Raw genomic sequence first — 27,510 nt, forward strand, 5'->3', positions numbered from 1 at the left:
AGCGGCCTTCAGCTCAGTCCACCTGTATGATGATGCTAACTGCTGCTGGCCCTCTAATGGGATTCTACATGTCCGAATGTTAAGTACTGACTGCCTAGATAGTAAACATGACCCTATTGGCTCCATGCTGCCTAATGCCAGGCGTGGGCTAGTATGAGGGGTATGAAGCCCCCCAGCATTGAGCTGTGGAGCAGTGGAAGAACTGTGTTCTCTGGAATGAAGGTGGTGGTGGAGCTCTATCCATATCTTTTGAGATGAGTTGGGGAGTTAGGGACGATGAGGTGGGGTGGTGATCATCATCCAACATCATGACCCCATGTCTCTGAATGCCATCAAATCCTCACAGCAATGCTTTAATCAAAATCTAGTAGAAATCCATCTTCTCTGGAGAGTAGAGACAGTTACTCCAACAAAAGCTTTTTTAAAACTCATGATTTCAGAAGAAGCAGTGAGAAATGAACAGATGTCCGAATACTTTTGTCATATTTACTTTTGTACTGTTTTTTTTTCATGTCTTTATTTTAGATTACATAATTATTATATTATTAATCTTTAATAAATTATGTGAACATTACTGGTTAATTATGTAATATAATCATGTTGTGTGTATTATTATTATTATCTATAATTATATGGTGTGTGTTTGCACTGGCTGTCATTGAGAGCCGTTCTCAGGGAGTGATTGGCCAGCTGAACCACGTGACCACGTCCTGTGCGTTCTTCCTCATTCAGGTGCGGAGGAGGAACCGGTCTGATGAGGCTTCAGAGGAGCATCAGACATGTCTAATCCCAAGCTAGTGGTGTTTGACCTCGGTAAGTTTGTCTCTCTGACGATAAAACCAGACTGGGGTGAGTTACAGCTGATCTTACAGATGTTACAGATGTTTCAGATGTTTCAGATGTTAGAGTTGATGGACTGATGTTGGTGTGTCAGTAATACTGTGGTGAACTGTGAGTGTTGGGTAATGCAGGCTGATGTGTGATGGACCCTCTGGAGGGTCCCATAATTACTCCCATAATTCTGTTTATAAGTAATAAACTCTAATCAACTATATACTAATATATATAAATATTTAAATGAGGTTCAATCACGTGACTTTTCTACCTCGTTCCCCTGTTGTTAATGACCTAGTTTCACTTGTTTTCCACTCATCAGAAACTTCAACACTTTGGTTCACAAGCTTTGAACACTTCCCAAAAATACATACCAAGAAAACAAATATATAAAGGAAAAAATGAGACCATTTGGAAAATAGGGGGCGTGTCCTGATATGATTGTGGGGTGATTTACAGTACAATTCTTTGTTATTAAGGGATTTATATATATATATATATATATATATATATATATATATACTTATAAATATAATATATATATATATATTTATATATATATAAATATATATATATATTTATATATATATACTATACTACAACTACTTTGGTGTACTTTCAATTGCACACTCCTGATCAACTGACCAACATATATATATATATATATATATATATATATATATATATATATATATATATATGTGTGTGTGTGTGTGTGTGTGTGTGTGTGTGTAATGTAGTGTATGTAGTAATATATAATAATATATGATAATAACATGCTGCTTATTCTCTGCAGATTACACCCTCTGGGCGTTTTGGGTGCAGGGTGTGGACCCACCTTTCCACAAAGACAAAAGGTTTGTTTAATTTGAATCTAATTAATCTAATCATATTAAAATGAGAATAATTAATTTCTGATTTCCCATCAGTTTGTTCTGGTGTGTAAATCTAATATCTAATCTATCAGAGGGATTTCATTGCAGCCACTGGTTACTATAGCAATGAAGCTCAAATTTACCCCCCCCCCCCCCCCCCTCTCTCACAGTGGAAGGGTGCTGGACTCGAGCCACTGTCACGTCCCTCTTTTTAAAGACACTGTAGAGATCTTGCGTTCTCTCCGAGCTCAGGGCATCCAGATTGGCATCGCATCTCGGTGAGCGCCCCCTCTGACCTCTGCAGAGCGCCACAGCGTCCACTCTGACTCAGCACTGCTCTGCTTACTGTCTCCCTGCACTCCACACCAGCCCTCTCCACTGCCTGAAGCCCTGATGCAGGTTTTGTTAGCGCAGCACTGTGAGGCTCCTTCCAACAGAGCGATAATAATTCTCTCTGAAAATTACAGACACTGCAGATTCGTACTGGATCAAAATCACAGATCTATGAGCTCTCATATTGATCCGCCTCCCAACATAAGACTAATCCAGCTCGAACAGAGCTTTAACCCACAGAACCGAGGATTACTATTCAGTTATTAACATTCTTACATAGTGTCTACTGTAAATTATTCAGTATCCACTATGAATTATTCATTATGCATGTTTAATGATTCAGGATCCAGTATGAATTATTTAGTATGCATTATAAATTATTCAGTATATACTATAAACCATTTAGAATGCACTATGAATCTTTAGTATATAATAAGAATTATTCATTATCCATTTTGAATGAGTAAGTATCCACTATGAATTATTCAGTATATATTATGAATTATTCAGTATATATTATGAATCATTCAGTATATATTATAGATCGTTCAGGATCCACTATGAATTATTCCAGATCCACTATGAATTATTCCAGAATCACTATGAATTATTTAGTATGTTCAAATGATTCAGTATCCACTATGAATTGAATGAATCTCGAGTTGAGCTTTACACCAGCACCGCATATTACATAGTAATAGCTGAACAATTCATAGTGGATACCGAATTCAGTATCCACTATGTATTATTCAGTAATGATCCAACATTTTACAGAATCCACTATAAATTATTCAGTAGCAGCTATGACCTTTTCAGCAACTATCATAAATGATTAAGTAACCATCGTAAATGATTCAGTATCCACTATGAATTATTTGGAATCCACTATGAATTGTCAGCTGTTATGATGCAGTATGTGGTGCTGGTGTGAGGCTCAGCTAAAAGTCTGAGGGAGAAGAAAGAATTTAAGGTGGACTGTTGTGTTCTAGCACAGGAGACACGGCCGGAGCCAATCAGCTGCTTTCCCTCTACAACCTGGACCAGTACATTTCCTTCAAACAGATTTACCCAGGGTCAAAGGTCACCCACTTCAAAAGGTACGGCTGGCTTTTCTGTGTGCTCCACGTGGCCAAAAGTATGTGGACCCCTCTTTCTCCACAGCTTCTTCTGAAATCAAGAGTACTCTGCACCAGGTGTTGCAACATTGCTGTGAGGATTTGATTGCATTCAGTTTCACAAGACCGTTAGTGAGGCCAAGTTTAGCCACTTTACCACAACATATCTCAGAGGTATTGGTTGGAGTTCCATCACTACAGAGAACCCCAGAGCCCCAATGCTGAGGGGGCTTTATACCCCTGTAGGCCACGCTCAGGCCTACACTCACTGGGCATGGTCAGTGCGCTCAGGGCTGCTCTAGAGGGTCCCGTTCTGTTGGTCAGTTGGTCAGGTTTTCTATGGAGTGTGCAATTGAAAGTACGCCAAAGTAGTTGTAGTGTAGAATGAAGTAGAAGGGGTGTCCGGATACTTCTGGACATGCGTGAGAGGGGGCGAGAGAACTGCAGTGAGAACAAAGGAACTTTAGTATGGTACCATATGCAAATAGCGCTGTATCTGAAATTACACATCTAAAATTAAGAAGCAGCAGTGATCTGATAATGCGGCTGCACTGCGGAGTGAATTTAGACATTTAAATTCCAGCAGTTACCCCTAAACCCCCCTGCTGTGAACAGCCCACAGCACTTTTTCAGCTGGAGTATAAACACAGGCTAAACCACACTGAGGAAAATGGCTGTGTATTCAGATCAGGTATTTTGTTTGTTTATTTTTCCAGTCCTTCCCTCGATTTTCCCAACTTCATGCAAATGTATTAGGATGTGGTAAATTCCCCAGTCTGCCTGATTTGGTCCAACCAGTTCCTTGGACACAGTTCCAGAATCCAGGTTCCTGAACTCTAAAGGAGTGTCATAAGAAATGCATGAACCACTGCTAAAGTATTCAACCTTAAAAGTCATCACATTTACCTGGATTACAGACGACACCCACACACACTGAGCCAGACACTGTCTTCAGCAAACCAGTCCGCTCTTAAAGATCATCTTCAAAGTCAAAATCCACTTAAACTTGAATAAATTCTAAAATAATTACAGATTCATACTGGATTAAAATCCCCACCTGTCCACATAAGACCAATCCAGCTCGGACAGAACTTTCACCTTGAATTGAGGATTAATTCACTTATTATTATTAAAGTGCTTATATAGAATCTAATATGAATTATTTCATTTCCTGTGTATTATACAGTATCCACCATGAATTATTTAATATCATTTGATATATCATTTAATATGATGATTTATTCAGTATCCATAATTAATTTAGTATTCACTTTAAATTATGCAGTATCTTCTGAATTACTCCAGACCCACTATGAATTATTCAGTATCCACTATGAATTATTCAGTATCCACAATGAATTATTCAGTATCCACTATGGATTATTTAGTATCCACTATGGATTATTTAGTATCCTCTATGAATTATTCAGTATCTACTATTAATTATTTAGTATCCACTATGGATTATTTAGTATCCACTATGGATTATTCAGTATCCGTTATGAATTATTTAGTATCCACTATGGATTTAGTATCCACTATGGATTATTTAGTATCCACTATGAATTATTCAGTATCTACTATTAATTATTTAGTATCTAATATTAATTATTTAGTATCCACTATGGATTATTTAGTATCCTCTATGAATTATTCAGTATCTACTATTAATTATTTAGTATCCACTATGGATTATTTAGTATCCTCTATGGATTATTCAGTAACTAATACATAAAATGTGTGGATAAGTATTCACACTCATCAGACTAGAACCTAGTAGAACCTCCTTTTGCTTCAGTGTGTTTCCAAGTGTGTCTACCAGCTTACCTCGCTGTCTGGGAAGATCTTCAGCTGGTCCTCCTGCAGGTCTTCTCCAGGTTCTTCAGGCTGGTTGGACGCCTGTTGTGGAACCAGCAGTGCCACAGATTCTCCACTGGACTGAGATCTGGACCTGGACCCGGTCACTGCGGAACATTTGCCTTTGGGTTGTTCAGGCACTCCTGTGATGCTTCGGCCTTGTGTTTGAGATCTATTGATTACAGGCTTCTCCATGAAAAAACAACATTTCTGAGCAGATCAAATAGGAATGCTCCAAAATTTGGAGCTCTGGGAGTGTGTGTACGTGTGTGTGTGTGTGTGTGTGTGTGTGTGTGTGTGTGTGTGTGACAGTATTGCATAACGTGTCTACTGTGTTTACTGTTTGCAGGTTGCAGGCAGACAGTGGAGTTCCCTTCACAGACATGATGTTCTTTGATGATGAGCAGAGGAACATCACAGACGTCAGCAGCCTGGGTACGAAACCAAACCTGCACCGCCCCACTAAACTCTACCTACCCTACCTAGGGACCCTAAACTACACAATTGCAGTGAAAGCATATCTGCTGTAACACAAACATCTAAAACATCTCAGAAAGCTTATCTCCTGCAGTACCTCCTACCTGTCTCTCTGCTCTAGGCGTGCACTGTGTGCTGGTTCATCACGGAGTGGCGACCAAACTAGTCAACGAGGAGCTTCAGCACTTCCTGAAGAAGCGGTGCCTGACCGCATCACAGCCTGACCGCACCTCTGATGGTCACTGATGGTCTCGTTTACAGTTTTAGGCTGGTTTACAACAAAAAAATTAATTAATATTAAATATTAATATTCAATACTTTAATTAAATTGTGTATATATATATATATATTATGATATATAGTATCTCACAGATTTAATATTGTTACAGCAACCATTGAGGTTTTTTAAATGATGTCTATTGGCTGTTTGTTCCTGAATAAAGCCCTGGACACTGATGGACCTTCTCCTTGTCTTTCCAGTTGGTGTAGCTGTCTTTGGCTTTTATGGAGCAGATAAGAGCAGATACAGCATACAGTGTCATTCAGCACCCCTGAATATGCTCTGTGGCCTTTTCTAATATCATATAAATATAAATAAGCTACTGCCAAAATACAGCTGTACACATTCTACAAGTAACTGAGTTCCTGCAGGAAGGAAAGGATATTAATGTTATTAGAGCTTCATACTGGATATTAATGCTATTAGAGCTTCATACTGGATATTAATGTTATTAGAGCTTCATACTGGATATTAATGTTATTAGAGCTTCATACTGGATATTAATGATATTAGAGCTTCATACTGGATATTAATGATATTAGAGCTTCATACTAGATATTAATGATATTAGAGCTTCGTACTAGATATTAATGATATTAGAGCTTCATACTGGATATTAATATTATTAGAAATTCATACTAGATATTAATGATATTAGAGCTTCATACTGGATATTAATGATATTAGAGCTTCATACTGGATATTAATGATATTAGAGACTTCATACTGGATATTAATGATATTAGAGCTTCATACTGGATATTAATGATATTAGAGACTTCATACTGGATATTAATGTTATTAGAGCTTCATACTGGATATTAATGATATTAGAGCTTCATACTGGATATTAATGATATTAGAGCTTCATACTGGATATTAATATTATTAGAAATTCATACTAGATATTAATGATATTAGAGCTTCATACTGGATATTAATGATATTAGAGCTTCATACTGGATATTAATGATATTAGAGACTTCATACTGGATATTAATGATATTAGAGCTTCGTACTAGATATTAATGTTATTAGAGCTTCATACTGGATATTAATGATATTAGAACTTCATACTGGATATTAATGTTATTAGAGCTTCATACTGGATATTAATGATATTAGAGCTTCATACTGGATATTAATGCTATTAGAGCTTCATACTGGATATTAATATTATTAGAAATTCATACTGGATATTAATGTTATTAGAGCTTCATACTGGATATTAATATTATTAGAAATTCATACTGGATATTAATATTATTAGAAATTCATACTGGATATTAATGATATTAGAGCTTCATACTGGATATTAATTAACTGTAAACCTCAGTCAGTAAAAGGTCAGTTAAGAATATGTATATGCGTGGTGATTGGTGAAGGTGAAGGTGATTGGTCACTTTAGTCACGTGACACTTATGTTTCCTTCCGTATTTAGAAGCAGCGAACAGAGCGGGCTGAATCCCAAATGCCCCCTGTCCCCTATGAAGGGCTTCTTAAAAGAACGGTTCCGGCAGGAAAACAAGTGCTCTGTATACCAAACAAAGACTGGTTCGAGGTTCAGCTACGTGACAATCATTTAAGACTAACACACAGGCCATTGCTCGGGGCTAGAACCCAGCTTTTCACAACTCCTGTAGTGCACTTTGTAGGGAACGAGGAGCCATTTGGTACTCAGCCCGAGAAACCGGTACGAAAACAAACCATGAGTTTAGCGCTTTCTGCTTCAGTTTACCTCATAAATGACCAACGCAGTTGAGCTCCAGAAGAGTCTCAGACATGTCTAAACCCAAGTTAGTGGTGTTTGACCTCGGTAGGTTTCTCCCTTTGACTCTGAGCGAGACTGAGTGTAGCACCGCTGCTAACGTGCTAAAGCTACAGTAGGGTTTAGGGAGCTGCTCCACAGACTGATCCTGACCTGCTTCTCCTTCCTTTCAGACTACACCCTCTGGCCTTTCTGGGTGGACACACATGTTGACCCTCCTTTCCACAAAGACAGACAGTTAGTTTCACTGTGATTTTATTAATGTCATCCATATTTAACCTGTCACCCTTAATGTAACTGAGCTAATGTGTCCATTTACTATGGGTCTGTCTGTCTGTCTCTCTGTCTGTCTGTCTGTCTCTCTGTCTGTCTGTCTCTCTCTGTCTGTCTGTCTGTCTGTCTCTCTGTCTGTCTGTCTCTCTGTCTGTCTGTCTCTCTCTGTCTGTCTGTCTGTCTGTCTCTCTGTCTGTCTGTCTGTCTGTCTCTCTGTCTCTCTCTCTGTCTCTCTCTCTCAGTGGAAGGGTTCTGGACTCGAGGAATGATCACGTCCCCCTTTATAAAGACACCATAGAGATCCTGCGTTCTCTGAAAACTGAGGGCATCCAGGTTGGGGTGGCATCACGGTGAGAGAACCCCTCTCATACCTACTATCAATAATTCAGTATCCGCTATGAATTCTTCAGCATCCAGTATTGATCATTTATTAGGTATTATTCAGTATTATTAGGTATCCAGTATGACTCATTGTAAATTGTTTAATATCCACTATGAATTATTGATTATCTACAAAGATTGATTTGGGATCCACTATTTATTATTTAGTATCCACTATGAATTATTCAGTATCCACTATGAATTATTCAGTATCCACTATGAATTATTTAGTATCTACTATGAATTATTTAGTATCCACTATGAATTATTTGGGTTCCACTATGAATTATTTAGTATCCACTATGAATTATTTAGTGTCCACTATGAATTAATTAGTGTCCACTATGAATTATTTGGTTTCCACTATGAATTATTTAGTGTCCACTATGAATTATTTGGTTTCCACTATAAATTATTTAGTATCCACTATGAATTATTTAGTGTCCACTATGAATTATTTGGTTTCCACTATGAATTATTTAGTATTCACTATGAATTATTTAGTGTCCACTATGAATTATTTGGTTTCCACTATGAATTATTTAGTATCCACTATGAATTATTTAGTGTCCACTATGAATTATTTAGTTTCCACTATGAATTATTTAGTATCCACTATGAATTATTCAGTGTCCACTATGAATTATTTAGTGTCCACTATGAATTATTTAGTATCCACTATGAATTATTCAGTGTGTAATTTTAATTATTTAGTGTCCACTATGAATTATTTAGTATCCACTATGAATGATCTATTATGAAATATTTGGTATCCACTATGAATTATTTAGTATCCACTATGAATTATTTGGTATCCACTATGCCGTATTCACTATGAATTATTGATTATCTATTACGAATTATTCAGTATTCACTATGTATTATTCAGTGTCCATTATTAACTATATGGTATCCACTATGAATTATTTGGGCCGAGCTGATGGTTCTGTTTCCACCATTTATTTTGCAAATGACAAAAAAAGAGCTTTTGATGGACCGCCCGCTGGCCGCTGCGCTGCCAATGCCGTTGGTAGTTGGCTGTCGGCTGAATTTCCACTAACTTCTCCTTTTGAAAAATACAGATAATCTGTTTTCCGACTTCTTCGTCCAGCAGGAGTATGAAGAGTACACATGCTACATACGACACACAGCATATGGAGGAGTTGATTAGTTAGCAGGTTGGATTAGCTGGGCTGGAGCAGAGGAGGCTTTAAGCAGTTGTGCTGTGGACGTCCAGGATCCATTTACATGGAAGTCATGTTCTGCACAAGCCACTCGAACACTGTCTGAATAAATTGATTAGGAGTGCATATTTCCCAGTGGAGCAGGTTGATTTTCCTGGTGGAAGCGCAGCAGCTCCGTGATTCGTAATAAGCAGAGATGCTCAGATCTGCTACAGGACGTCTGCTGCCCTGTGGAGACTCATTTCAGTCTCCGATTTACAGAAACCTCGAGCGGTCACTACCAATCAGACACTGTACTGCCATTAGTGTCAGTACTGAGGACCTGTTAAAATACTTACACTGGACTTTACTCAGGAGAACAGCTAATCCTGGACAGCTGAGTCATCATACATGTAGCCCATATATCAGCCATAACATTAAAACCACTGACAGGTGAAGTGAATAACATTGAGATGATGAAGGTGTTGAGGCATAAGCGTAAGAATCTGAGACACCAAGAACCAAACTGTGATGTTCTAGACAATGACTGGGTCGGAACATCTCCAGAACATCAGGCAGGTCTTGTGGGGTGTTCAGTCCGGTATGCAGTGGCCAGTACCTACCAAAAGTGCCTCAAGGAGGGACAACTGGTGAACTGGCGACAGGGTCATGGGTGCCCGATGCTCACACTGATGCTCATTGAGGCCCCGCCCACCTCACAAGGTGTCCAGCTACCCCAGCAGGACGCCTCCAGAGGTCTTGAGGAGTCCCTGTCTCGAAAGACCAGAAGCTGTTTTGGCAGCACAAAGGAAAATAACTGAAAATGAATTGTTGTGTTTCAGGACAGGAGAAGTGAACGGAGCCAATCAGCTGCTTTCCCTCTACAACCTGGACCAGTACATTTCCTTCAAACAGATTTACCCAGGGTCAAAGGTCACCCACTTCAAAAGGTACGGCTGGGAATAAGGGTGTTAGATGCTGTAAGGTGTCACCATGTCTCAGTCTGTTGATCAGTTGGACTGTTCTGTAGAGAAGATACGAGAGCACTGATCACTCTGAAGCTCTGAAACTGCCTGGATATCTGGATGCTTTTACTTTCACTTTCACGTCTAAAACGACTAAACTCAACTGAAGGAAAAATCTGAAAAAAGGGTCCACAAATGAAAATTTGGGAAGATTCAGGTCCAAAAAATATTTTTTGGGGGAAAATTCAGGTCCAGAAATTAAAATTCTGAAAGATTCAGGTCCAAAAATTTTAATTCTGGAAAATTCAGGTCCAGACATTAAAGTTCTGTGCCTTATTTGTTGCTTATTTATTAAAAACCATGGCTCTGATCCTCTGATTTTCGGTCTACATCAAAATGAACTAAACTCTAGAAATTTCTATAAAATTCAGATCCAGAAAGTAAAAATCCCCTGAATTCTGTTGTAACTTCCAGGGCAGCCTGAATTTTCCATCTCTACTTAAGTTTCATCATTTGAATTTTTCCAAACCAGCTGTGATCAGAACCGGACCCCTCAGCTCGAGGTGGACTCCTCGCTGAAGCCGAGAGGGAACACGGGGTGTATGAGCACTCGTATCTGACGTAGGCCTTCAGAACTGAACTTGACCTGGTGTATTGTCAGCAACGCGAATCAGGGAGATGATTCAGCAGGACACAAACTGCTGCTGCTGCCGGACGTGAGCTTGAGTCATCTTTCAGACCGAGCACGAACAACACAGACAGGGTTCAGGTCCACCACTGAACTACAGGAGGGAATTCACTGGCCAGACTTTCACTCTAATAATGGGTGGATGTTGACAGATGTAGACACCCACCCCGGCTGATAATGCCATATACCGTGGTATTATTTTGGGATGGACTGATGGTATGGAAAGGTGGATACAGCCCAACTCCAATGTAATCACAGTAACACACTCGAGGTCACGCTGTTGTGCGGATATTGGCACTCCAGGATCCACACAGTTCACCTACTGGTTCATAATGGAAAGTCCTAAAACACCATTTCTGGACACATTTAGAACAGACGTGGTCACTAATGAGAGGTTATGTGTATCTCTGTGTGTGTGTGTGTGTGTGTGTGTGTGTGTGTGTGTGTGTGTGTGTACTGATTGCAGGTTGCAGGCAGACAGTGGAGTTCCCTACACAGACATGATGTTCTTTGATGATGAGCAGAGGAACATCACAGATGTCAGCAGGCTGGGTACGCACCAAGCCTTCGCCACCCTCACTACAACACTGAGCGCCTTCCTAATACTCCTTCCCCGTCTCTCTGTCTCTCTAGGTGTCCACTGTGTGCTTGTTCCTGATGGAGTGACGTCCAAATTAGTCAGCGAGGAGCTTCAGCAGTTCCTGAAGAAGCACTGAATTCACTCACAGCCTGCAGGGGGCAGTGCAGAGGCACAGCTGATGGTCAGAGCAGTGTAAGACTGTGGACGGGTCATTTACTTACTGTAGTTTTCATGAATTAAATAAGGAAACAGAAACTACAGACCGCGCTGGATGGTCCTCCTGGAGCTTTAGTGGACATTAAGAAGACGTTTTCTCTCACAGCCTCGACCACAAAGTGAGATTTGTCCTCCTTGTCAGATTTCCAAGCTTTGTTTTTCTGTAATTATCATCCAGAATACAGATTTTTAATATGTGAACTGTTCAGGGTCCTGTAGTAACACCGTATTAATAGTAAACAACTATTAATAATAACTAAAAATTATAGTTCATAGTAAATCTGAATGATTGATTTTAATTGATTAATGGTTTTATTAAAGTAAAGGAATAAATCTGCAGAATCCTATGAATTTTATGAATTATTCAAATATTCTGTATGTATTTTTAAAAATATAGTATGCTTCAGTATGATCTCATCACCACAACACTATATAATAATAATACATGTTTTGCTGTGTCATCTACACCAATCAGCCATAACATTAAAACCACCAAATACCAGCTCTGACCCATCCAGGCATTGACCTCTGAAGGTGTCCTGTGGTATCTGGCAGCAGATCCTTTACGTCCTGTCAGTTGTGAGGTGGGTGGGACCTCCGTGAGCATCTTGGGCTTGAGTCTTGGGCACCCATGACCCTGTCGCCGGTTCGCTGATTGGTAGGTACTGACCACTGCATAAGACCTGCCTGATGTTTTGGAGATGTTCTGACCCAGTCATTGTCTAGAACATCCCAGTCTGGTTGGGATGATCAGCAAAAATGATCAGCATCGGACGATCGGAGATGTTCCGATTTAGACGTACTGATGTGTTTACTGAACTAACCGGACCCACTCAGCTCCGCAGGCCTGGGCGTTGTGGCTAGGATCCTCGCTCTGGTCCCTGTGAGGAGTGTGGTGGGCTTCTTCCGGGTTCCTCCCACCTCCCAGAAACACAAATTAGTGGTAAACACACAGCTTACTGGTGGTAGATGAACTGAATGGGTATGTGTGTGGTACCCTGTTATGGGCTGGCGCCCTGTCCGGCATGTGTTCCTACTTCGCTCGAGGAAGCTTCGTCTAGGGTTCCTCAGAAACTCGTCAGATTCCTCGCTCGCTCTGCCTCGTTCCCGTCCGATTTTGCCCCACTTCCCGGCACTAAAGAGCAAATGTTAATTAAAACGGCTGATGAAGTTTGCATTCCTCTGGTGGGTACACGAGGAGCTGCAGGCAGGCCGAGGCGAGATCCCTCCCCACCCTCATTAGAAACCATAACAGCCTCTCATTACCGCAACACAAGACAGGGGTAATTAGAGATTGGGCCGTGAAGACTAGCTTATCTCCGTCTGTCTGTCTGTAGGAACAGTACGGCTGATTACTCTGGTGTGTCTGACTCCTTTTTCCCCCTCTTTCTGCTGGAGCGATCTCTCTCTCTTTCTCTCGCTCTCGCTCTCGCTCTCCCTCTCGCTCTCTCTCTCTCTCTCTTGCTCTCCGGACAAAACAATTAGACGTCTTCAGCTCGTCTTTAGTCCGCGGCTTTATTCTGAGTGAAAGGCTGATGAAAGGCAGCAGAGAATCATGTGTATTTTATAAGGCGTGTTTCAGAAGCTGGCGAAGTGGTTCTCCGCATCTCAGGAGGACCTCAGACGGCAGCCGGTTAGCCCGACACCATGTTCAAGAGGATGTTCCACACCTTCCCAACGCAACCTCTTATCTTCTACATCCTGCAGCGTGCAGTCGATTACCCCACCCATTCCTCCTGCAGAAGGTTCTCTCGAGGTCTATCCTCAGATGTTCCCTCCACTCTTGAAGTAGGTCATGGTGGGTTTGGGGTGTGTTTAGGAGCATTATCCTGCTGTAAAAGCTTCGTGAGATGTGTGATGTTTGCCTCCAGATTCTGCTGCTGTTTAACTGAATCCATTCTTCCTTCTACCAGGGGAATGTTCCCCGGGCCACTGGCTGCAACACAAACCCAAAGCACCATCCATCCACCCCCGTGCTTAACAGTTGCAGATGGGTTCTTTACATGAAGTTCAGCACTTTTTTCTCCAAACATACCTTTACCTCCAGTTCATCATGTTTGGTTAGATGTTCCTTTAAAAACTGTAATTGGTCCTAATCACTGTCTCATTAGTTCTGAGACCTCCCTCTGACTGTGATTGGTCCTGATCACCCCCTCATTAGTTCTGAGACCTCCCTCTGACTGTGATTGGTCCTAATCACCATTTTTGCTTTGTTATAAGACCTCCCATTGACTGTAATTAGTTCTAATCACCATCTCATTAGTTCTGAGACCTCCCACTGACTGTAATTGGTTCTAATCACCATCTCATTAGTTCTGAGACCTCCCACTGACTGTAATTGGTTCTAATCACCATCTCATTAGTTCTGAGACCTCCCACTGACTGTAATTGGTTCTAATCACCATCTTATTAGTTCTAAGACCTCCCACTGACTGTAATTGGTTCTAATCCCCACCTCATTAATTCTGAGACCTCCCACTGACTGTAATTGGTTCTAATCCCCACCTCATTAGTTCTGAGACCTCCCACTGACTGTAATTGGTTCTAATCACCATCTCATTAGTTCTAAGACCTCCCATTGACTGTAATTAGTTCTAATTACCATCTCATTAGTTCTAAGACCTCCCACTGACTGTAATTGGTCCTAATCCCCACCTCATTAATTCTGAGACCTCCCACTGACTGTAATTGGTTCTAATCCCCATCTCATTAGTTCTGAGACCTCCCACTGACTGTAATTGGTTCTAATCACCATCTCATTAGTTCTGAGACCTCCCACTGACTGTAATTGGTTCTAATCACCATCTCATTAGTTCTGAGACCTCCCACTGACTGTAATTGGTTCTAATCCCCACCTCATTAGTTCTGAGACCTCCCACTGACTGTAATTGGTTCTAATCACCACCTCATTAGTTCTGAGACCTCCCACTGACTGTAATTGGTTCTAATCACCACCTCATTAGTTCTGAGACCTCCCACTGACTGTAATTGGTTCTAATCCCCATCTCATTAGTTCTGAGACCTCCCACTGACTGTAATTGGTTCTAATCACCATCTCATTAGTTCTGAGACCTCCCACTGACTGTAATTGGTTCTAATCACCATCTCATTAGTTCTAAGACCTCCCATTGACTGTAATTAGTTCTAATTACCATCTCATTAGTTCTAAGACCTCCCACTGACTGTAATTGGTCCTAATCCCCACCTCATTAATTCTGAGACCTCCCACTGACTGTAATTGGTTCTAATCCCCACCTCATTAGTTCTGAGACCTCCCACTGACTGTAATTGGTTCTAATCACCACCTCATTAGTTCTGAGACCTCCCACTGACTGTAATTGGTTCTAATCACCACCTCATTAGTTCGGAGACCTCCCCCTGACTGTAATGTTTCCTGAGGTTTGAAGAGAACTCTCGGCTCTGCGCTGTATGAAGGGCAGGTAGCATATGCTAAGCCCTGTCCCCCATCCGCCACAACATGTATAGAACCCGTCACATGTTCCACATCCGTCACCGCGTTATATAAAGTACCGCTATGCCGCAGTAGGGGCTCTCGAACTGCTCTGAAGTTTCACTGCTGCAAGACTTCATCAAACACCACATCAACACGAACCAGCATCTTTAAAAAGGTCCCTATTAGCGAACTGGCTGCTAACGCTAGTGATTCATGACGTGTCTAAAGTGGAGATTATTATATCTGAGATCAGAAAATTAGGGAGCTTTCTGCGACGGAGTTCGGAGCAGCCGATGAAGGAAACTCCCGCTGCCGCCTACAGCCCTGTCTGATCTCGCCTTCGCTACATCGGCTGCTAGGCTCTGATCAATGCTGAAGCTAAAACTACATTCCTCTGTATTTGAAGGGTTCTTTTTTTCCACGCTTAATCATTTATTCAGCAGCCTCTCTTCTGCGGAGCAACATGATTCATTTATTATGTGAAAAGGGAAAGTCTGGGATAGCGCTGATAATACCTCTAAACCCTGCTAGCTTATTCAGGGCTAACGGGCTTTCCCTGCGCCTTACTTTAGCATGCTGTTCCCTCCAGCGTCCGCTAATGGCGTTTCAGGTGTCAATCCAATATTAATGGAGGCCCTTGCTCACGGCAGGGTCACCAGCACCATCCCCGGAGTAAGTGAATCTGGGTTTGACGGCAGGGCTGAACGATCCTCAGCAAAAAGTCACATTTTAGCCTTTAGTCTGTTTGAGATCACTGAACATCTCCATGCGGTTTGAGGCCTGCAGTTAGCGCCAGGCTAATGCTAGTATTGGGACGCCTGCTCTTCCACCGTTTCTCCAGCTTCTGTTGGAGTAACTGTCTCTACTGTCCAGAGAAGAAGATGTTCTACTAGATTTTGAAGGAGTGGCATTGCTGTGAGGATTTGATTGCATGCAGCGACAAGAGACAAGTGTTGCTCACCACCCCACCTCATCGTTCCCCAACACATCCCATCCAAAAGTACCAGATGGAGCACCACCACCATCATTCCAGAGAACATAGTTCCTTAATGATGCTGGGGGGCTTTAGACCCCTCTAGCCCATGCCTGGCATTAGGTGGCCAATAGGTTCATGATGTTGATCTGCTCCAGTGAATAGTCCTATTCTATTGGCAGTACCTCTCTACGGAGACTAGACAAGCTGCGTGCACACCGGCACTTGCGTGTCTGCGTCAGAAGGGGGGTGTCCACAAACTTTTGACACTAGCTGCGTCAGTGATCAGTGCAGCTCAGCTCGGCTCTGTCTGATGGTCTTCTGGACTGAGGGCTGAAGGTGGTGTTCCTCCGCTGATTGAAGCTGTGAGGAAGGCTTTGCTGATGTGTGAGGCTTTCAGAGGCCACAGGGCCTGGAGGAGCGTGTGATTCGGCCTCTCTCTCTCTCTGCCTCTCTGCCTCGGTTCTGAGAGAAGACGAAAACGCTCCAGGATGAACATCACATGCTTTGCATGCATCTCTCTCTCTCTCTCTCTCTCTCTCTGCTGAACGGCGGAGGCTTTTCAGAGAACGGTTTCCGCAGTTCCATCGTTTATCGCAGCAAAACCTCGCAGCTCAGCTCAGTTCTCCCCTCGGTTCCTCGGATTTGGTTCCTCTACACTGTTCAGAAGCTCCAGCTGCTCCTTCCATCACATGAGCGTTTCATTATGAACGGACCAACGGAGCTGATCCTCGCTGACCTTCCTCCCTCTGAGCTGTTACCTTATACACCGATCAGCCATATCATTAACACCACCTCCTTATACCTTATTCACCGATCAGCCATATCATTAACACCACCTCCTGGTTTCTACACTCACTGTCCATCATATCGGCTCCACTGACCATACAGGAGATCTCTGTAGTTCTCTAATTCCAGACTGTATCCATCTGTTCCTCAGTGGTCAGGACCCCACAGCACTGACCACCACAGGGTAGGTAGGTAGGTAGTATCTGAGTGGTGGACAGTGCTGTGGGTCATTCTCAGCACTGCAGTGACACTGACTGACCTGGTGGTGGCGTGTGTGTGTGTGTCAGTGTGTGTAGCTCTGGTACGTTAGACTAAAACATGCTGATTTGCTTTAATGGTGGGCTCTGATTGGCTGGAAGGTTTCCGCCACTGTGACGTCTCACAGGAGCCACGTAGTTCCTTTCAACCGAGCTCCCTTGGGATCGTCGCATGGAGAACCAAGGTGGCGCTTCCTCCGTTTGGTCCTTATTTTTCGAGCAGTGCTTTAGAGCTAGCGTTAGCCTTTAGCCTTGTTAGCCTTGCTTCCATGTTCTTCCAAAGTAGCTGCTGCGTGTAGCCTTGAAAGCGTTTCTCCAGTGGGCGGGGTTTAGGTAATGTTTGGGGGTGTAAATATAACGAGTCGAGTCTATGATGTACTACGATTTTGGAATCGGCTCGTTTTCCAGCTCTGTTTCGGTTCTGCTGGAGGTTCTTCTAAAGGTGGAACAGCAGTGTTTGAGGTTCACGGAGCAAACTCTCGTTATTCAACCATGACCTGATAAACACAGTTTAATTATATTCTTACAGAATAAGAAATATTGAATTTATCGATTAAATGTACGAAGATTTCACCGCTGATCTCAGTTTCAGAGTTCAGAAGCATGAATGCTCTTCGCTGCTTTCTAGTGAGGCTTATTTTTCTCTGTGTTTAGTGTGTGAGTGTTTGTGTGTGTGTGAGTGTGTGTGTGTGTACAGAAACAGAATGTGGAGATTAGTGGTAATTAGGCAGCTTCGCCTCTTCATGTCACCTAGCAACCTGCTCTTGATGGTCAGATAGCTGCTCTGCTGGCAGGCTGGTTCCTTTCTGATATTTGCCTTCAGGTCGTCGACACACAGACGGAGCTTCGGATCAGATTACACCTCCACCCACAGTCCAGCTCTGCTGGAGATAAACAGGGCCTGGGCAGCGGAACGCTACTGATCCTATCACTCTGCACTCACTGATAAGTGGACCTAGCTGTAGTCATAGGCCTCATTTCCCAGTGTGCAAAAATGTAATCGACTGTGATTTTACCACACCATTGGGATCACCTGTGATTTACCAAACAGAATGTGATCACCTGTGATTTACCAAACAGAATGTGATCACATGTGATTTACCAAACAGAATGTGATCACCTGTGATTTATCAAACAGAATGTGATCACCTGTGATTTATCAAACAGAATGTGATCACCTGTGATTTATCAAACAGAATGTGATGATCTGTGATTTATCAAACAGAATGTGATCACCTGTGATCTATCAAACAGAATGTGATGATCTGTGATTTACCAAACAAAATGTGATCACCTGTGATTTATCAAACAAAATGGGACCACATGTGATTTGTCACACGAATGTGATCAACTGTGATTTGTCACACAGAATGGGATTACCTGTCGTTACCTTTGATTTATCAAACAAAATGGGATTGCCTGTGATTTAGCAAACAAATGTGATCGCCTGTGATTTGTCGTACAGAATGTGATTTAGCAAACAAAATGTGCCTAAATCGCCACACAAAACGCATTCAACTGATTTATCACAAAATGTAATTGTGATGTTTTACAAACAAATGTGATCACAGGTAATTTTTTATCACATATGTGATTACCCATGAATGCCTGTGATTTATCAAACAAATTGTGATTGATTTGCCACTCAAGTGTAATTTATCACCCAATTGTGATCACCTGCGATTTGTAACTGTAATTTATCAGAAAATGAACAGAATGTGATCAAAAAATGAAATTATTTGGTTTATCTCAACAACTAAGTTATTAATAAGGATTGTATATTAAATTATATTATTAATAATAATACGTTATTTGTGTCAAATCCTTTATAGGGAAAAAAGTTTTGTACATTTTGCTACATTTCTGTAAATATTTACTCTGAAACAGAATTTAAATGTTACTGTAATTTACATAATTACGTAATTACAATTAAATAACATGAAACTAATAAACAAGCTTCTAAAAATTGAAAATAATCAAATCAAATATGTTTATGAATAAAATAATTCCCTGATTGCTTTACTGAGCTCCTTCTGAGGACGTACAGCTGAAACTGTGGGATTCCATCAGGATCTACAGCTCAACCCAAAAAGCATGACTCCATTCCATCATGGCTTCAGAGGAAGCTCCAGTCTGGCTCAGTTTTTATACACGGAAGGAAAAAGCTCAGGAGTTCTGGAGAATCAGTTGCAGGTCACAGTTTCCTGTTTATTTTACACCAAAAAAAGAAAGAACACCAGCAGGAAGGGGGATCCAAGCCCTCATGCCAGAATCAGTGAAAAACCTCCATATTAAATCTAAACTCTACAGTCACATGTAGACAAATAACCAATAACAAACTCTGCTCATAATTCAGCATCTTTTCAGCAGAACAGTGATATTTACAGTATTTACATGAGAAATAAACCACATCTACGTTCAGCAATAGCTTTTAAAGGGGAGCAGGAATTAAAAGAACACACAAGGAATGACTTGTCTTGGGGTTTCAGTTGCATAGTGTCCGACAGGGGTGGGGCAGCCTGGTCAGAAAACACCCTGAAGCTCAACCAGCTTTCGGCTTTTCAGATTTCCTCCAAAGGTTCAGCCTGGCTTTGGCCACCTTTTAAAGGGTCAATCTGACCAGAAAGAAATGGTTGTCAGGCTGTAAACATGCCCACTTTCCTCCCACAGAGTCCAGAACTGTCTCAAATGTGAGATTTTCCAGTTTGAAGACCACAAACCTCAACTTCTGGTGATGCGTCTTGAAGGTGGGTGGACGTTTTGAGCTACAGCCGCTCCGGGGTGGAAACTTGCAGTCGGCTGTTTTTGAAATGATTTGCTCTTTTTACGTTCTGCATCTGCAGCATGTTTATTTGTTTGTTTATTTGTTTGTTTATGTGTTTGTTTGTTTGTTTAACAGGCACTGATACATAATTACATTAAAGGGGTAATAAGTTCAAAGTCAGTGCCCTGTGTCGAGGTCCCACAGCATCGATCTTAAGAGAAAACGAGTGATAATATCATGAAAAAATGTTTAGTTTACTGTGACAAGGTCGGTATCACTTTACTGGGATGGTCCGTTGTAGACGCCTCGTACCTTCAGCTAACCATCAACTAAATGTGTATTAAATACAACTGAGAATAGATATGAATATACAGAATATATGACTCTCTACCCCTAACCCTAACTTTAACCCTAATCCTAACCCTAACCCTAACTCTCTACCCCTAACCCTAACCTTAACCCTAACTTTAACCCTAATCCTAACCCTAACCCTAACTCTCTACCCCTAACCCTAACCTTAACCCTAACTTTAACCCTAATCCTAACCTTAACCCTAATCCTAACCCTAACCTTAATCCTAACCTTAACCCTAATCCTAACCCTAACCTTAACCCTAACTTTAACCCTAATCCTAACCTTAACCCTAACCTTAACCCTAACTTTAACCCTAATCCTAACCTTAACCCTAACTTTAACCCTAATCCTAATCCTAACCTTAACCCTAACCTTAACCCTAACTTTAACCCTAATCCTAACCTTAACCCTAACTTTAACCCTAATCCTAACCCTAACCTTAACCCTAACTTTAACCTTAATCCTAACCCTAACCTTAACCCTAACTTTAACCCTAATCCTAACCGTAACCCTAACCCTAACTTTAACCCTAACCTTAACCCTAACTTTAACCCTAATCCTAACCCTAACCCTAACTTTAACCCTAATTCTAACCTTAACCCTAATCCTAACCTTAACCCTAACTTTAACCCTAATCCTAACCCTAACCTTAACCCTAACTTTAACCTTAATCCTAACCCTAACCTTAACCCTAACTTTAACCCTAATCCTAACCGTAACCCTAACCCTAACCTTAACTTTAACCCTAATCCTAACCTTAACCCTAGCCCTACACCTAACCCTAAACCTAACCCTAACTTTAACCCTAAACCTAACCTTAACCCTAACCCTACACATAACCCTAATCCTAAACCTAGCCCTACACCAACCCTAACCTTAACCCCAACCCTAACTTTAACCAGCCCTAAAGCCTAACTCTAATCCTAACCCTAACTTTACATCTAACCCTAAACCCTAACCCAAACCTAAACCCTAAATCTAACCTAACCCTAATCTTAATCTCAGTACAAAACTCATATCTCAGTGTTTTGCTTCCTCACCAGAATACAACTGAAAATACAGCAGTGTGTAAAGTATAAAGTGCTTGGACCCCGACGATTGCCCCTTTATATAATACTCAGACTGCGGTTAAGCTCTCATAGCGGTTCTGACCGTCTGCTGGAACTGCGCTCAACATCAGTTTCAGACGAGAACTGAAGCAAAGCTGATTGTCCTGGTTAGAAAAAAGAGCATTTCAGTCTTTTTATGAAAATATAACAAAAATACTAAATACTGCCCCCCCCCCCAACCATCCAACCATCCAACCATCCAACCATCCAACAATTCAACCATCCAACCATCCAACCATTCAACCATCCAACCATCCAACCATCCAACAATTCAACCATCCAACCATCCAACCATTCAACCATCCAACCATCCAACCATCCAACAATTCAACCATCCAACCATCCAACAATTCAACAATTCAACCATCCAATCATCCAACCATCTATTCTCAAAACAAAAAAACTAATAAAAATGAATGAATAAATTAAATAAATAATAAAAATTGGATGGGTTTGTAAATTGTTTCCAAATTTAATACAAAAGTCAAGTAAAGCTACTCAGGTTCAGTGGTCAGTCGGTCAGTCGGTCAGTGCCAGGCTGAATCACGAAGGTGAAAGGTGGTGAGATTCAGGGCATTCTGATTGGCTCCCAGGTTAAAGGTGGAGGGCTTCAGTGGCCTCTAAACGAGGGTGGTGTGCTCAGACAGATCAGGTGAAGCGCTGGGACTCACGAGCGAAGACAAACGACGTCGGACAGAGCTGAAGAAGTCATGCGCGATAAGTGTCGACGTGGGCGGCTGCAGTGACCTTGGAAAAAAGGCCACGCCCCGTTCTTCTCGCTCTCTCTGAACCAGTTCAGCCTAATTGGGTTTCTGCTCCTTTAAGCGGCTCGGCAGAGGCCCTGTTTCTTTTTTTTTTTAAAGATATTAATACTTGAGCATGAATATTCATACTTGGGGGGTGGTGCATTTTTCATGAGGCCTATTTTTCAAACAATGCAGCTCGCAGGGCCCAAAATCAATATTTCAGATACGAGATGTTTCGTAACTTTGGCTGGGAGAGCACCAGTGAATTATTTACGCAAATGTAACGGGAGATTGTGGAGAGTGACAGCTCCGCTATCTCTTACGGTGTTCCTGGGAAGTGTGTGTGCTAACGCTGGCGCGAATAGCCGGAGTGTTTTGTGGGGCTGGAGTCTGTGAGGCTTCTGTGAGAAATTAGGTAGGAAATTCTCTTCGCCTGCCGCTTTCCGGAGCTCCTTCCAACAGCTCTAATAAGTTATTATAAGATAATATTATATATTAAATTATAATAATAATAATTGCTTTTGAATTACCACAGCAGGAATTATCATCACTAGAGCCAGTATGTATTCCCTAGAGCACCCACTCTCTCTCTCTCTCTCTCTCTTTTTCTAATTTCCCTTCACTTCCTCAGCTGAGAATTCGTTCCTCAGGCTGCGTTTACGACCAAGTGGGAACTGGGAAGTTTCCAAACTACAAACGGGAGGAAGTCCATTTGAACGTCCCTCTGGCTCGTGATTTCGAGTTTCTTAAGAACACCATAACACCTCAGCCTGGCCTATAGAAGCAGGAAACCAGGGATGGACTGCTGACCTGGGCCCATTTTCCCGAAAAGCACATTGGTATGTGTTCATAAGATCATCTTGTCTAGTAGAGACAGAGAGAGAGAGAGTGTTCACTGGTCAGTATGATGCTCGCTTGACCATTTGAGAGTCATCTTTGTAGCGAGGTGCTTTTGAGAAACCCAGCCCAGGCCGGTGGGGGGGCCAAAGAATCCAGAAGCTCAAGCTGGCTCTGAAATTCAGGACCGTCTGACGCAGATCTGAACATCAGGTGAATTCATCTCTTGAGGATTTGGATGAAATACCAAATCAGTATATAATAATAATAATATTATAATAATATATGTTTTTTTCATTAATGAACTTTAGGAATGTGACTGGAAAGCTCAAGCTGGTTAAGATGGTTGGCCAGCTTAGCTCTTGACCAGTATAGGCTATGCTTGGTTTAGCTGGTCTACCAGCATGAGCATGTTTATCAGCCATTAGGGCACGGCCATCATGGCAAAGTTGGTTGAGCAGGATGACCAGCATGACCAAACTGGTGAACCAGCATGACCATCATGTCCAATCTGGTTGACCATTGTGACAAAGTTGGTTGACCAGTATGACCATGCTGGTCCACCAGCCTGACCATCATGACAATGCTGTTCCACCTGCATGACCATCATGACAATGCTAGTTGACCATTGTGACAAAGTTGGTTGAGCAGGATGACCAGCATGACCATCATGTCCAATCTGGTTGACCATTGTGACAAAGTTGGTTAACCAGTATGATCATGCTGGTCCACCAGCCTGACCATCACGACCACCCTGGATGACCAACATGACCACCTCGACGACCTGGTTGTCTTGTTTATAGTTGGTCTATTTGCCTTCTGGTGTTTATATACGTGGGTAAACAGTGTTGCTCACAGTAATCGGCCCAAATCCTCGACCGGTCCATCTGGAATTCCCCTGACTCTCCTGATGTCCCACTCTGGCCCTGCAGACCGGAATACTTGGGTGATAAAGGTCAAGCCGTTCTGTTTGACTAAACTGGACTAAACTACATCAGTGATGAGTTCCCTCCATCCCGTCGTCTCCTTTTTACTCTATGGTCCAGCTTCATCTGTACTGTCCTCCTCCTCCTTCTCCTCCACCTTCTCCTCCTTCCCCTCCTCTCTGTGCTTCTCTTTCTCCGCCTCCTCCTCCTCCTCTCCTCCCTCCTCCTCTTTATTCCCTCCCCCTCCCTCCGCTGACCTCTCCTGCTCCTCCTCCTCCTCCTCCTCCACTGTCTTCCTCTCTCTATCTCTGAAGATCTCCAGTAGCTTGTGAAATTTTGGCCCCCACTCCTTTATCTCCTCCTCCTCCGTCCCTCGCTCGCCCTCGCTCTCCAGCGAGCTGAGGGAGGTGGCCTGTGATCCCGCCCCCTCCAGCCCGTACGTCTGCAGCGAGTCGTACGGCGGCTGCATGGGGTCGAAGGTCACCTGGGCTAGCCGATGCTGCAGGAAGTCGCCCATTCTGTGGGTCAGAGGGTTAGCCCCACCTCTTCCAGGCACAGGCCCAGGCACAGGGCCGGGGCTGGGGCCCTCCCCGTCACGTCTACCCAAACCCCACCCACCCAAGTATAACCCCGTCCCTCCAGGGAAAGGCATGGCCAGCCGCTGAGCAAAGTCCCGCCCTGGTAGAGCGTAAACGCCCACAAAATCACCAGCTTTCGGGTACAAACAAGTAGTTCCGGCTAAAGGTATCCCTCCGCCACCTCTCAGCAGAGTCCCCTCCATTGTCCTGAATGGCGCTGAGGTCTGGCTGGTGTTGATGGGAGCCTCAGTGGGAGTGTGCGGGGTGGATGTGTGCGTGGTGGGCGTGGTCGCAGTGTCGTCCGTGGCGATAGTGGAGACGATGGTGGAGGTGGAGGAGGCGTGTGCAGCGGACGGGCGGTGAGGGAGTGATCCGGCTGAATGACCGGCGGAGCTGCTGGAGTCGCTCTGACTGGAGCTCTGGAATACCGGAACCTCAGAGTTCAGAGACTAGAGAGAGAGAGAGAGAGTCTATTAAAGGGGGAACGACATGAACAGACTCAGTCAGAGAGGAGATTCGGTGTGAAACACTCGGTTCTAGATAACCCCCCCCAGTCAGATCTGGGTTCTACAGTGGAGGTGAAGGGAAGCAGACGTCTGAAGCTCTAATAAAAGCTCCTCACAGAAAGTTCTTCACCTAATGGTGATGAAGACGCTGCCTGATGCCTGAGACACTGTTCTACCAGAGTTCTGAGAAGAGCTCGGCTCTAGAACCTGCTTTTAGAACCAGATCATTAAAATGGTGGAGGGATACATGCTGCAGGGTGTAGTGCGGCTACAGAAAGTAGTCCCTAAAGAAAACTTCTCTATTTACTATTTTACCACCACCATCATCATCATCATCATCACCATTCCATATAAAACTCATCTTTTATTTTGATTTTAATCTTTATCATTATTTATAATGTGATTCTGTTTTTGACTTAGTTATAATAATGAGGAGTCCATTTATTCATTAATTTATTTATTAATTCATTTGTTGATTCATTAATTCATTAGTTCATATAGTTGTCCATTTGTTTGCTGATAACTGTATTCGTTAGTTTATTTATTACTTTCTCCATCCATTCATTTGTTAATTCATACATTCATTATTAATGTTATAAAAATATTTGTATTAATTAGTTTATTCATTCGTTTATTCTTGTGTTCAATCATCCATTAATAGGTTGATTTGTAGATCCATTCATCCATTAATTCAATAGTTCATGTACTTCATTTGTTTGTTCATTATTTTATTCATTAATTCATTCATTCCTTTGTTCATTATTTAGTTGATGTATTCATCCTCACTCATTCACTCGTTCATTCAGTTCATTTCCTTTATTGCTTCACGTCTTTATTCCTTTGCTCATTAAAGGAATTCCTCACCTGATCCTGACCCAGATTCTGAGTCTCGGAGATGACCTCACTTCCTGTCTCGCTCTCCTTCAGGTTGTTTTCGGCAGAACCCTCGGTTCCTTTGTGCTCTTCTTCGGTTCTGCTCTGATCTGTACTCGGAGAGAGCTCTGCCAGGCCCGTGAACACACACCCGTCCAGGGGCCCGTAGTTCTGCGCCTGGCCACTGGGGAGCGTGTAGGCCAGCTTGGTCAAGTCCATCCCGGAGTCAAAGGGGCCGATCCTGTCCCTGACCGCCGGCAGGGTGTGTATGCTGTAGCAGAACCGTCCGTACAGCGGAGCGGAGCCGGGCCGCTGGGGGTCCACCCCGGCGGTCTGAGTCCAGCTATACATTCTGTCCAGGTTCTCCTGGGAGTAACTGTGGGAACCAATCAGGAGTGTTAGCACAGCAGTGGGTAACGGGCCCCTGCTAACCACTTCACACCAGTAGGGTCATGCTTCGACCAGCTTCGGCATCTTAACCAGATGTTGAGCACGGTTTAGCCGGTCTACCAGTGTGACCAGCGCGACAAGCCAGAATCTAGCGAACCCAACTCCAGCTTAGACCATCTGGAAACATCACACCGGTAATTAAGCTGCTCTTTAAAGCTAGGCTAAATGCTATTCTTGCTTTTTTTGCTGCTCAGACTGGTCATACTGGTTGACCAGCTGAACTATCAGACGAAGAAATCTGATGAAAACACAGCCCACGCTGACCGGAGCTGGTAGAAGCAGGTGGAGCTGGCCAGTGTGCTACTTTAGCTGGATAACGTAGTTCGAGAAGCTTCCCCAACCCCAAGTTTTAAATCCAAGATGGCCGCACCGCACATCAACAATGGTAAAAGCAGTAGTGTTCTAGATATCTGTGTCTCCTTAGATCAGACATACACTCGGTATCGTCCAGCTTGAACCTGTGGACGTGTTTCCATGATGTTTGGATACACAAAATACAGCATAATGTGTTATCAGCTGGCACTGCTAACAATGCTAACCTCGGACAATGCTAACAATGCTAACCTGGGACATAAAAAGTGGGACATATTTTGATTAGATTCTCCATAAAACACAGGAAAAGGATCAGTACTGAGTAGTGAACTGATTTTGGAACTCAGGTGCGAGGTCATTCCCAGCTCGGACAACTTCTGAGGCAAATGGAACGTAGCTTTATTTAGCAAAAGCTAATGATACATATTGTCATGTAACGCTTAAATTGAAGAGGGACACTTATTTGAAGGCCTTCTTTAGAAATCTGAATTCTCACTGTTCATTTTCAGTTAGGTCAGAACGAAGACCTGCATTAGCATGAAAAAGCGAGCTATCCGACGTTAGCCAGCCTTAATCTTTCATCATGTTGATTAATCGCTTTTACAACTGAGTTCATGCATGTGGTTAATGCTGCGGGCCTGATTCCAACGCGTACCAGTCCAGTGCCAAGTGGAATGAATTGGTGCTAAAGCTAAGTAGGTTAGTTTGTCAAGCAGCCAAAGATCCTGTATTTGCATTTACATTCGAGACATTTAGCGAAGGCTCTCATCCGGAGCG

General features: G+C 42.6%; 3 protein-coding genes across 5 annotated transcripts in view; 2 read left to right on the forward strand and 1 right to left on the reverse strand.

The window, feature by feature from the left end:
• Positions 1–743: 743 nt before the first annotated feature.
• Positions 744–5,754, forward strand: LOC140548966 (magnesium-dependent phosphatase 1-like). Of its 2 annotated transcripts, XM_072672139.1 has the most exons (6): positions 744–813; positions 1,631–1,691; positions 1,880–1,987; positions 3,032–3,139; positions 5,364–5,449; positions 5,613–5,754. In XM_072672139.1, the coding sequence occupies exons 1-6, from the start codon at positions 780–782 to the stop codon at positions 5,735–5,737; spliced, it is 522 nt and encodes a 173-aa protein (XP_072528240.1). In that variant the 5' UTR covers positions 744–779; the 3' UTR covers positions 5,738–5,754. The 2 variants fall into 2 exon arrangements, with proteins under 2 accessions (XP_072528240.1, XP_072528239.1); XM_072672138.1 differs by lacking the exon at positions 1,880–1,987.
• A 1,706-nt stretch (positions 5,755–7,460) lies between these two features.
• LOC140548963 (magnesium-dependent phosphatase 1-like) lies at positions 7,461–12,138 on the forward strand. 2 transcript variants are annotated; one of them, XM_072672132.1, is made up of 6 exons: positions 7,461–7,587; positions 7,713–7,776; positions 8,055–8,162; positions 10,199–10,306; positions 11,476–11,561; positions 11,643–12,138. In XM_072672132.1, the coding sequence occupies exons 1-6, from the start codon at positions 7,554–7,556 to the stop codon at positions 11,723–11,725; spliced, it is 483 nt and encodes a 160-aa protein (XP_072528233.1). In that variant the 5' UTR covers positions 7,461–7,553; the 3' UTR covers positions 11,726–12,138. The 2 variants fall into 2 exon arrangements, with proteins under 2 accessions (XP_072528233.1, XP_072528235.1); XM_072672134.1 differs by lacking the exons at positions 11,476–11,561; positions 11,643–12,138 and adding an exon at positions 10,854–11,451.
• Positions 12,139–12,616: 478 nt separating this feature from the next.
• Positions 12,617–27,510, reverse strand: part of cdh24a (cadherin 24, type 2a) — a 31,516-nt gene continuing 16,622 nt past the window's right edge. The window contains exons 9-12 of the mRNA XM_072672131.1: positions 25,963–26,347; positions 24,272–25,041; positions 12,843–12,940; positions 12,617–12,726 (exon numbers count right to left, since the gene is read on the reverse strand). Of these exons, the coding sequence (XP_072528232.1) occupies positions 12,617–12,726; positions 12,843–12,940; positions 24,272–25,041; positions 25,963–26,347 (1,363 nt within the window). The remainder of the gene's footprint in view (positions 12,727–12,842; positions 12,941–24,271; positions 25,042–25,962; positions 26,348–27,510) is intronic.

This window comes from Salminus brasiliensis, unplaced genomic scaffold (genome assembly GCF_030463535.1).
Source record: "Salminus brasiliensis unplaced genomic scaffold, fSalBra1.hap2 scaffold_78, whole genome shotgun sequence".
Taxonomy (NCBI): Eukaryota; Metazoa; Chordata; class Actinopteri; order Characiformes; family Bryconidae; genus Salminus; species Salminus brasiliensis.

Excerpts from the sequence above, each read along its gene's own strand:
- LOC140548966 (XM_072672139.1), top strand. The coding sequence starts at position 780 with ATGTCTAATCCCAAGCTAGTGGTGTTTGACCTCG. Across the intron at positions 814-1,630 it reads GCTAGTGGTGTTTGACCTCG|ATTACACCCTCTGGGCGTTT; the intron begins GTAAGTTTGTCT and ends TATTCTCTGCAG. Across the intron at positions 1,692-1,879 it reads CCTTTCCACAAAGACAAAAG|TGGAAGGGTGCTGGACTCGA; the intron begins GTTTGTTTAATT and ends CCTCTCTCACAG.
- LOC140548963 (XM_072672132.1), top strand. The coding sequence starts at position 7,554 with ATGTCTAAACCCAAGTTAGTGGTGTTTGACCTCG. Across the intron at positions 7,588-7,712 it reads GTTAGTGGTGTTTGACCTCG|ACTACACCCTCTGGCCTTTC; the intron begins GTAGGTTTCTCC and ends CCTTCCTTTCAG. Across the intron at positions 11,562-11,642 it reads CACAGATGTCAGCAGGCTGG|GTGTCCACTGTGTGCTTGTT; the intron begins GTACGCACCAAG and ends CTGTCTCTCTAG.